Below are 10,990 nucleotides of genomic sequence, written 5' to 3'. Positions count from 1 at the left end.
TCGAGTCTTAATGGCTATAGAGGCGTTTTCATCAGATACAAGTTTAAGTAAAGATGTTATGAACTATGGGTCGAGTTTGTTGACAACTCTCCTTGACGACCAAGTGAAAAAAACCGGAGAGAATCGTGACCTTATCTGACCCTTTCTCAACGGCCACGTCAGACACCGAAGACTGATGTATTTCCTTCACGGAAATATCCTCGGCATTTCGCACGTCCTGCAACAACTGCTGTGTTGGGATTCTTGGGAACAAACTGTTCTTCATTCAAATAATAATTTCCCAAACTAATTACTTCGAAATATTTAGTAGGCCTACTTTTCTTCTGCATTCTTAGCTATTTGTGTCGTTCAGGAGACCTTTATGTGAACACCAAGACACCACAGGCCTATTTTAACCTATTTGTCTAAAAATATTTGACAAATGGTCAAGCTCTACCATTTAATAAAGGGTTTAACAAACATAGGCTATTGATATCTTAAAGATGTAATTAGGCTATATAAACATACACACCTGCAGCACTGACTGTTGGCTAACAAAACAATATCTGACATGATGGAATGAAGATGTTGGTAGTACAGGTTAACCCTTCACGTGCCACACAACGGAATGGGCGGTGCGAAAAGGCGCGTGTGCTGCTTTCCCGAATGTTTTCATTCTTCGCTGTTGTTGTGAAGCTGTACTCCCTATGATTAATCTCCTTCGATAAATGAAACATTTTAAATCAACATTGTGGTGAAAGACGTTTAGCGTCCGTGTCCATTCTTTTGCAGCATTTGCTCTGATATATTTTATTCGTTTTAAATACGGACTCCTCAAACCAAACAGGCAAGATGAGTAAAGTGCAAGGTGGAATGAAATGCGTGAAATATCTTCTGTTCATCTTCAACTTCATATTCTGGGTAAGCCAGATATTTTTCCCTCTAATTTGTTAATGGTTTTAGTAAATCGATGTAACTCCCGTATCTACAGCCTTTACATAACGCACCCAACCCATCATCTCTATCGATGGCTAGATGTAACTCTATGGTTTGGTCAGTGGTTTATGGCGATATATTAAATTGCTTTAATTGCCCTGAAACGCTTGCATGTTTTACATTTGAAACAATTCACAGTTAGATCCGGGAACCCATTCAAGTTACTATTGTTTACATATCAAACATGTTTTTACTAATAATGTTTTGTTGAGATATTATCATGGGCAGTGTCCGTCAATGAGATACGGTCTGCTATATAGGCTACTGTGGTCTATACTGCTTACACGCGACTGGCCAGTCGCTGCATGTTTTTGATTTATGTGTATTTATGCCGGTAATAAACCATTTAGGCTATAAATATTCACTTGCAATACAACCTCTCTCTTTCTTTCTCTCTCTCTCTCTCTCTCTCTCTCTCTCTCTCTCTCTCTCTCTCTCTCTCTCTCTCTCTCTCTCTATCTCTCTCTCTCTCTCTAATTTTCTTTCACACAACTCCCTTAAACAAACACATTGACACTCCAGCCTGCACTGAAAAGTTAATAGTTGATATTCATGGAAGGCAGGTTAATATTCATCAAGATCCCCTAAGGCCACAGTCTTTAACATGGATATCAGCATACCAAGGTCCCAACTGTATGCAGAATAGGTTACAGTCGTGTTACATATTTACTGGTTTAGTTGCCGTATATATAGCACGGATGAGCACAACAAACTTTCACTTAGTTGCTACATTTCCAGCGTAGCTCAGAATGTCAGCGACAGTTCCGATATCCATCTTCCCCTCTCCGCAATTTAGAACTGATGCAAAGTTTTATTTATGTATGTGGGTGGGGGGGGGGGGGGGGGAGATGTGTATGTTTGACTTGAGGAGAAGGCCTAATGTAACTTTTTGTATTGTTATTATATGAGAAATGCTTGCCTCTGAATAAGAACACAACTTTATTGTGGTCATGTACACATACATTTGTAACAATTTTGCAGGTGCTAAGTAGGTGTATTCACTGGAGCAACTCACCAATGGTGACAGGTCACACAAGCAGGAAGCACCATCAGGAGAATAAGGCTAGTGAGTCAGGTGGCAGAGTAATCTGAAGGTCGCCAGTTCGATTCCCGGCCGAGCCAAATGACGTTGTGTCCTTGGGCAAGGCACTTCACCTTACTTGCCTCGGGGGAATGTCCCTGTACTTGCTGTAAGTTGCTCTGGATAAGAGCGTCTGCTAAATGACTAAATGTAAATGTGAACCACCTGTCTGGTAAGACAGTGATCTGGGTTCAACGATAAGAAATCTATGGAAATTTCTTTCACCTGGGAACTGTTACAGACCTGAGCAGGTCATTGCACAGCTGACCTCGCTGGCCTCTGAAGATATGGTGTGTATTTGCCAACTAAAAGGTTTGCAGTAGACACAGTGACCAGTGTGTCTATTAAATGTTTGCAGTAGACACAGTGACCAATGTGTTAGCGTGTTAGCAAATGTGTTTGAATGCATTTGAATGCAGAACATGGTGGTTGAGTGGTTAGGGAGTTGGGCTAGTAATCTGAAGGTTGCCAGTTCGATTCCCGGCCGTGTCAAATGACGATGTGTCCCTGGGCAAGGCACTTCACCGTACCTGCCTCGGGGGAATGTCCCTGTACTTACTGTAAGTCGCTCTGGATAAGTGCGCCTGTTAAATGACTGATGAATGTGGTTGAATAGTCCTAGATGTCAGCCGATGTTTCTTTAAAACATGGTGTTGCAGCGATGTAGACCAAAATAGACCGCTCCGTCATGCAGGCTGGTATCTATGGTAACCTGATGACCGAAGAAGAAATGAATGAAGGTTGAATCTGTGAATTTACTTAACTGGTAATTTAAAAAGTTTCATGTTATATGTAAACTGAGTTAGTTTATTTATAAATGTTGCCTTGTGTATTCGAATGCAAATTGTGTGATAACATTTAGACATTTACATTTAGTCATTTAACTGTTTACATAAACATTGTTCCGTTTAAAAGAGACATTTGTTTATCTTCTGGTAGAGAGGGAGATTGTTACTCTGTTGAAGTATTGTCCTGGAGAACCCAGTCTAACCCTCTCTGGTTAGAACATACGGTCAGGGTTCCCAGAAGGCCGTGGGACCGGTTCCCTCATCTCACTCGGAGGAACATCTCCTAAAGAGAACCTTCCGCTGGCGCTGATCAGACGCGAGGCCCAATGAGGGTCTGACAAATCGACCTAATCTGTTGTTTAATTGGACGTTGCTGCAACAGTGGCTCTGCCCTACTCCTGGCAGACAGTCCCCTGTTACCACGGTGATGTCACCTGACGGACAGCGGCTCTTTGTCGGGAGACAGAGATGTGGCGTCGAGAGCAAGTAGGGGCGGGGCCTGTGTGTGTGGAGGGGTTAGGGGGGTTGGACTGGAACAGTGCCAAGTGGAGAGCCCATGCCAGGGTGTGTTACGTCACCCAGGGCCTGTGTTCACAGCTCAGCCCGCACAGGAGGTCCCTGTGCGGAGGGACGACAGCGACAGTGGCCTCTCTGGTGTAGTTTGACTACTAATAAAGACCCACCTCATCTAACTCAGGTTGTGTGAGTTCAGGTTTGGGAATGAAAGCCCCAGATCTGTTGCTTTGTTTTACAGATGCAGTATTGACTGCAAGAAATACAAATAGAAAACAGGGTTTTGCATCATTTGGCCAATATGTCGTATTTTCGTCTTTGGGTTGTTGTCAGAGCACATCTCAGACAGACAGGCAGACAGGCAAGCAGACAGGCAGGCAGGCAGGCAGGAAACTAGATAGTCTGTGGGGCCAGGCACCTGTGGGAGAGGGGTTGGAGTCAGTGTGACACCCGTCCCTGTTACTGGGTTACAATCAATGGTTTATTCTGGTCAAACTTCCCCTGGGAGCTACAGCCAGCAGATCTCAAAGTCAGCTGGCTGGAAGGCAGGTCAGCTAGTGTCTGATGCACAGCTGGTCTCTCAGTCTCTCTCCAACAGTAGCCCTCTCAGCATTAGGAACAAATCTGATTCTCTCTTCAGCTTGATCATTTTACATCCTCTGTTCATCTTGAACATTACAGTCTCTCATTACAGTCTCTCTATACCTCGACCAGTTTATTCATTTGCCTAAACAATTGACATTTTATTCTCAGTCAGTATGGGGAGTATAGCCTTGGCTTCTCCCTGCTATAATGAACGTGTTTTTCATCGAGTGTTTATAAATTGTTGCCTCTGCTACTTAGATGATCCCGGACATACCAGAGGTTGATGCCAGATGTTCATACCAGATGTTGATGCTAGATGTTCATACCAGATGTTGATGCTAGATGTTCATACCAGATGTTGATGCTAGATGTTCATACCAGATGTTGATGCCAGATGTTGATGCTAGATGTTCATACCAGATGTTGATGCTAGATGTTCATACCAGATGTTGATGCTACATGTTCATACCAGATGTTGATGCTAGATGTTCATACCAGATGTTGATGCCAGATGTTGATGCTAGATGTTCATACCAGATGTTGATGCTACATGTTCATACCAGATGTTGATGCTACATGTTCATACCAGATGTTTATGCTAGATGTTCATACCAGATGTTGATGCCAGATGTTGATGCTGGGTGTTGGTGGTCCGCAGGTGTCTGGTCTGCTGGTGCTGGCGGTGGGCCTGTGGCTGATGTTCGACCCCGACACCACCCAGCTGCTGACAGGAGACGGTGCTCCAGACACCTTCTTCTTAGGTGATCACACACACACACTCTCTCAGTACACACACACACAGTAGACACACACTCTCTCTCAGTACACACACACGCACACACACACAGTAGACACACACTCTCTCTCAGTAGACAAACACACTCTCTCAGTAGACACACTCACACACACAGATCACTGTCAACACATTAATTGTCCTATTGCTACATTCTTCTATTTTATTCCATATGCTTCTTTTACTGTATGTCAGCTAATTTGAATGAAACTATTCAAATCCATTCTGTTGATGTTACTGTATTTATGTTATCAGTGCTTTGGTGTCTGTGCGGGCCTGAGGTAATAGGTTTTTCAGGGAAGGACCAGAGCGACAGCAAACCACCTCGTAAATCCTAGGAGGTAATCCAGCAGACCTCGTGTTTCTGCCAGCCGTGAAGAGCTGTTGCTGGCGTCCGCTCCCCTGTTCAATAGCAGCCCTCTAGTCAGTCTTCAGAGGAAGATAATGTCACCATTCTTCATCTCCCTATATAGAGCATGACCTCAAATGGTGGCTTCACTCTATCAGCTTCACCAATCTGCTGCCCTAGTGCCTCAGGGTAGAGGCTAGGGGCAGGGCGTGGCTCTGAGACTCACTAGCTCCCCCACTCCACTCCTTCCCTGCCCTTCTCCATATTTCCCTCCCCCCCTTCTCTTCCCCTCCCCTAGCTACTGAATGTTCCTCCATCAACAATAGAAGCATGATATCATCCAGTGTTGCATCATGGTACAGTGTAGTGATAGCAGCAAAGGGGCCCAGCTGAACATGCAGGTGACACCCAGCTGGCTACATGCCCAGCGGGCTGGAAGGTGAGTTCCTCCCAAGGTTTGAAGCAGTAGGCCGCCATGGATTGCAGTAATGGGCTATCATGTTCGAGCATGCAAATGTCTGGTAAACTTTGTCTGTGACTGTGACTCAAACAGGCCGCCTGTGTCTCTCACATGCAGAGCAGTCTGCAGGATACCGAACCTCAACCAGTCGATGTGTCACCTGCACAGACGCAAAGATTGATCACGCTGTGTCATCGAGTGGCAACCATAGCAACAAGATAAATATGATATGGGTCCGCGTACGCAAAATGCGGGGAGAAGGTTTCCCATAATGCATCTCTCCTACAAAAGCTGTTTCAAGAGTCAATAGAGATGTCCTAACGGCCATGGTGATAGCACTCCCTGTGAGGGGGGTTCACGTTCCATTTGGTGTGCGTGTGTGTGTTTCGAAGATGAGCTGAACCGTGTGGCCATTATAGAAAGGTGTGTGTGTTCAATCTATTGACTGAACGATTTACATACTGTCCACGCCAAGAAAGGAAAACAGTTAACCCAAGCAGGATTCAAAAGGAGGGGCTCGTCATCTGGGTATCAAACTCTCTGACGACATATCTGCATCCTTTGTTTAAAGAAGCAGTCTAGTCTCCAGTTACCAGCGCTAATTAGGAGATCATTTTCCTCTGCACGGGGGGAAAATTCAACTCCCTGCTGCAGTTAAAACCTCAGCGGACCTCCCCCTTCTCTCTTCATCTCCTTTATACTTCCCCTCCTCCTCTCTTCATCTCCTCTACACTTCCCCTCTTCCCCTTCTCCTCTCCTTTCCTCCTCCTCTTTTTCTCCTCCTCCTTCTCATCCACCTCACTGTTGCGCTGGTGCTAGTAAACAAGCCCAGCCCCTGGGGTCTTCATTAGCCATCAGGGCCTGTGGAGCTGATTGGCCCCTGGGCGCAGGGTGTGGAGGGACAAGGGGCAGGCTCAAGTGTGTCTGGGATGGAAGGGTGGGGGGAGGTAGAGAGAGAGACAGAGGTAGAGCGAGAGACACAGGTGGAGAGAGAGGTTGGTGGAGAGAGAGACAGAGAAAGAGAAGTTGGCAGAGAGAGAGGCAGAGAGAGAGAGGGGGAGCAGGAAGAGAGGAAGACAGGGAGTAGGGGCCCACTGGGGGGATGACGCTATGCTGCCATTCTGGGAGCTACGCAGCTCTGGAACAGATGCTGCCACGGCAACGCCTAGTGTCTGTCAGGACCTGCTCTGACTGAACCTCCTCTCCCTCAGCCCTTCCTCCCTCTTTCACCTCCTCCCTCGCTCTCCCCCGCTCCATCACACATTTGTCCCTCTTTCACCTCCTCTCTCTCTCCCACCACCATCACCACCTCTCACCCCCTTCCTCTCTGGCTCATCCCTTATCTCATCCCCTCCCTCCCACCATTTCTCACCCTCCCTCTCACCCCCACCCTCGCTGGCACATCACTGTTCTCACCCCCTCTCTCTACCCTTCTGCAGTAACTCGAGAGACATCGAAAACAAACTGCGGAAATGTGTACGTCCAGTATTATTTACATATGGAAAGTACCCTCCCTGTCAGTTGGTCCCTGTGTTGCTTATGGTCAGTTGTCGGAAGCCTTAATGCGCTTGTATTTTGTGTCTTTAAAAAAGAATTGTGTCCCCTGACCTACAGAAAGTCCCTTCTCTGAATCTGGTGCCTGATCCTTATGTCTGTCTGCTTCATTCCTTGTGCACCACGCCACCTACAGTTCTACTGTTGAACTGCATTTTGATCGAGCAGAACATAGTACTCATCTTTTTTTGCCAACTCTGTCTTTCTTCCTCTCACCTCTACAACTCTCTCTCTTCTCTCTCTTCCTCCTCCACTCCCCTCCTCCGTCTCTCCTCCCTCTCTCTTGTCCCTCTCTCTCTATCATCCCTCTCTCCCCTCTCTCTTTCTTTCTCTCCCTTCTCTCCTCCCTCTCTCTCATCCCTCTCTCCCCTCTCTCTTTCCTTCTCTCCCTTCTCTCCTCCCTCTCTCTTTCCTTCTCTCCTCCCTCTCTCTCCCCCTTCTTTTTCCTGGTCATCAGCGGTCTACATTCTGATTGGGGCTGGTGGTCTCATGACGGTGGTGGGATTCATCGGCTGCTTCGGGGCCATAAGAGAGTCGCAGTGCCTTCTGGGATTGGTAGGCATAGCCTGACTCCTTTCCAGTCACGCATGTACCCTCAGGTTTAATACAGTACAGACATGTACTATATATGTGTACTGGTTTTCACATTTTCATTTCAAAGCAAACTGTGAATTCTGTGTGTACAGTCTCCTGTGACTCATCCATTAAGATCACATTTGTATACCTACTAAAATGTTTAGAAATGTTTTTTGTGTGTGTGTAAACTGTCCAGTAATGTAACAAACACTCTGTTCTGCAGTTCTTTGCTTGTCTTCTTGTCATCTTCGGGGCTGAGGTTGTGGCTGGAGTGTTTGGGTTCTTAAACAAAGAAAAGGCAAGTCGTTTCCTTGTGAGATGATCAACTAAAAACATCCAATTTTAGTAAAACAAATATTACATTTACATTTAGCAGACGCTCTTATCCATAGCGACTTACAGTAAGTACAGGGACATTTCCCAGAGGCAAGTCGGGTGAAGTGCCTTGCCCAAGGACACAACGTCATTTGGCACGGCCGGGAATCATACCGTCAACATTCTGATTACTAGCCCGATTCCGTAACCGCTCAGCCACCTGACTAAACCACTCAGCCACCTGACTAAAACAAATATTTTCTCTTGACATTACTTTTAAGGTATATTTATGAATACAACTCAAATGTTTGATTCCGGTGTGTTCTAGATAGTGGAGGAGGTCCAGAAGTTCTACAGCGACTCGATCACTGACGAGACCAGCCCAAATGCCACTGCCATAGCAACCGTTTACCACTCTGTGGTGAGTGACAGCCGCTGAGTTTCTACTTCCTGTTCTTGCTGGTGATGTCATCCATGTCGCTTATGCAGTACTCATCACTGGTGATGTTTTTCCTAGCTATGGTTATGTGGTACTCATCACTGTGGTGATATTGTGTTCTCTTCTTCTTTGGTAGCTGAACTGCTGTGGAGGCTCCACCCCTAACCCTTCTCTCTGCAGTGATGCTGGGGAAGATGCCAAGGTACTGCCTCCTCTCTCCTTCTTCTTTTCATTCATTACCTTCCTACTTACATACTAAATCCCAGTGAGTTATGGGAACAATAAAATAGATGTTGAAAAGTACATATACCTGTGTATATAGGATATAGATAACTAAGTAGGAGTTGTTTTATACATTGCTTTAGATTAAAGCAACTGTTGCTTTAATCAACAAAAAAAATGTATACAATATGGACAACAAATGTAATGGCTGCAGTACCACACTAGCCACTAGGTGGCATTATAACAGCATGTCAGTGCTGGATGACATCTGTTTCCTGACAGTAATGTGGTTCTCACCTTGTGTTTCAGGACTGTCTCACGGCAATAACAGACTTCTTCAATGAAAAGCTCTACATCATTGGATATGTGGGGATGTGTGTTGCAGGAGTAATGGTAGGTAGCATACAATTCCTCATCCTCCACGTTGACCTACGGCAGAACAGTGATTGTGAAGTGACAGTGTTGCAGGTGGAAAGCACGATACCATTCCATTGTAATCAGATTGCAATGTTCAACAAGGTTATGATCATAACATATCATTTTGTTGTGTGGGCCATATTTGCTGTTAACGCTAATGTTCTCTCTGATCTCTGTCCTCAGGCCCTTGGCATGATCTTCAGTATGGTGCTGTGCTGTGCTATCCGAAACAACCGGGAGGTCATCTAGACCCCCCTCCCCCTCCAGACAGACCACAGACACCAACTATAATCACGTGTCTGAACTGGGGAGGGAGGGCAACACAGTCGACTATGAGAAGATGTTTCTGCCTTCTTCGATATGCAAGACCAGGGACATTTTATATAATTGAATGAACACAATTACTATGGCATTCCCAGCATCTTCCTGATTAGAACCATGCATTATCTCTTACTTTTCTGCTACTTCTACTGTTCTCCCAGCATCATACTAGCCATCTCTGTCATCATCACTCTCATACACACAACGTACTTCTCTGACATCTAGCGTCTAGTAACTAGGTCGTCTCTGTACATGGTAGACAATTCACGTTCTCTGTGACGTGGGATGAGGAGGAGTACTGATGTAAATAGAAACCTTATTTTTAACACTTATTTATTCGATGTTCTTTGCGACCTCCAATTTGGGTGATGATTTTGTGTAACACTCACCCGGCGTGTGTTCGTGTAGATCTATTTGGTGTCATACTAAATGACGGCACTTGAGCTGCTCTTCTGTGCCCTCCGAGAAGGCGGTCTTTTTGCTAACAAATCGCAGGAAAAAAAACGTTTGAAACGCACCAGCAGCTTTTAAAACTTTCGCCGCCATTTCAGGGTAGCGGTTAAGACAGAGCGAAGCAGCTCTGCAGTTCCTGCCTGAATATTTTCGACATCCTTGACAGAATAATGGACTTTTACTTTTAGTGGTGCAGCTAAAACTGTTAGAAGGATATGCAACATTTTGACGGTGAACTAGTGTGTTGTGTGATTTGTGGATGTTAATGTTCTTGTGTGCCAACAAGATGTGCGTTATAGTTTGGTGTGGTAGATCCGGGTTCTAAATGAAGTTGGCTTGTTGTGATTCAATCGTACTTTTAAACCAGGAATTAATAAAGACCATTGTCCATTTTCTATGTGACTTTTTTCAGTAGAAATGGTCTGTAAGTAGGCTCACGGATGTGCTTCCATTCGGTGAAGTTGTGTGGCAAGGATGGGATTTAGCCTACTCAACTACCAACATTTTCTAGATAATTTTGAAGGGTAGAACTCAGGATAGAGATATCGACGCCAGATTAAGAGGTCGCAGCTTCTGATAAACAGGCTACCTTATGTTACATTTGCTAACTCATTTACATTTGTCATTTTAGCAGACGCTCTTATCCAGAATTGGCAGTAAGTACAGGGACATTATCCCTGTAGGCAAGTAGGGTGAAGTGCCTTGCCCAAGGACACAACGTCATTTGAAATGGCCGGCAATGGAACCGTCAACCTTCTGATTAATAGCCCAATTCCTAACCGCTCAGCCATCTGACCCCTCCACTCCCCTCATTTAGTTCACAGTTAACACCAAACATAATTTATTAAGGATACTTTATTTAATAAATCTACTGCTTGTACAAAAACACAGGACAAGTAGACAGTGTAACAGTAATATTTAAATGCTGTTCTGCATGTAACAGCTTTTCATCAGTCATTTTAAGGCAAAAACATTTCCATAAGGATTCAAATACTGCGGTATATTTTCAAACTGACTACCCCCCCCCCCTCCCCCCCTTGCACATAATTTTGTTGTTTTTGTTAAAACTACCAGTTAATTTGCTATGTTACCTTACCCCAAACTACTGTTATTTGACCTAATGCCCCTCATCAAGACAATACGTTATTT

General features: G+C 45.0%; 1 protein-coding gene across 1 annotated transcript; it reads left to right on the top strand.

Moving 5' to 3' along the window:
* The first annotated feature begins 608 nt into the window (after positions 1-608).
* On the top strand, positions 609-10,233 carry tspan2a (tetraspanin 2a). Its single transcript, XM_047026606.1, has 8 exons — positions 609-900; positions 4,601-4,703; positions 7,556-7,653; positions 7,898-7,972; positions 8,318-8,410; positions 8,565-8,630; positions 8,960-9,043; positions 9,251-10,233. Exons 1-8 carry the CDS (start codon positions 832-834, stop codon positions 9,314-9,316), a joined length of 654 nt encoding a protein of 217 aa, XP_046882562.1. The 5' UTR covers positions 609-831; the 3' UTR covers positions 9,317-10,233.
* The last annotated feature ends 757 nt before the right edge of the window (positions 10,234-10,990 follow it).

Source organism: Hypomesus transpacificus, chromosome 9 (assembly GCF_021917145.1).
Source record: "Hypomesus transpacificus isolate Combined female chromosome 9, fHypTra1, whole genome shotgun sequence".
In the NCBI taxonomy this organism is placed as follows: Eukaryota; Metazoa; Chordata; class Actinopteri; order Osmeriformes; family Osmeridae; genus Hypomesus; species Hypomesus transpacificus.
This window is presented reverse-complemented; position numbering and strand designations above follow the sequence as displayed.

Excerpts from the sequence above, each read along its gene's own strand:
- tspan2a (XM_047026606.1), top strand. The coding sequence starts at position 832 with ATGAGTAAAGTGCAAGGTGGAATGAAATGCGTGAAATATCTTCTGTTC. Across the intron at positions 901-4,600 it reads TCTTCAACTTCATATTCTGG|GTGTCTGGTCTGCTGGTGCT; the intron begins GTAAGCCAGATA and ends GGTGGTCCGCAG. Across the intron at positions 8,411-8,564 it reads CAACCGTTTACCACTCTGTG|CTGAACTGCTGTGGAGGCTC; the intron begins GTGAGTGACAGC and ends CTTCTTTGGTAG.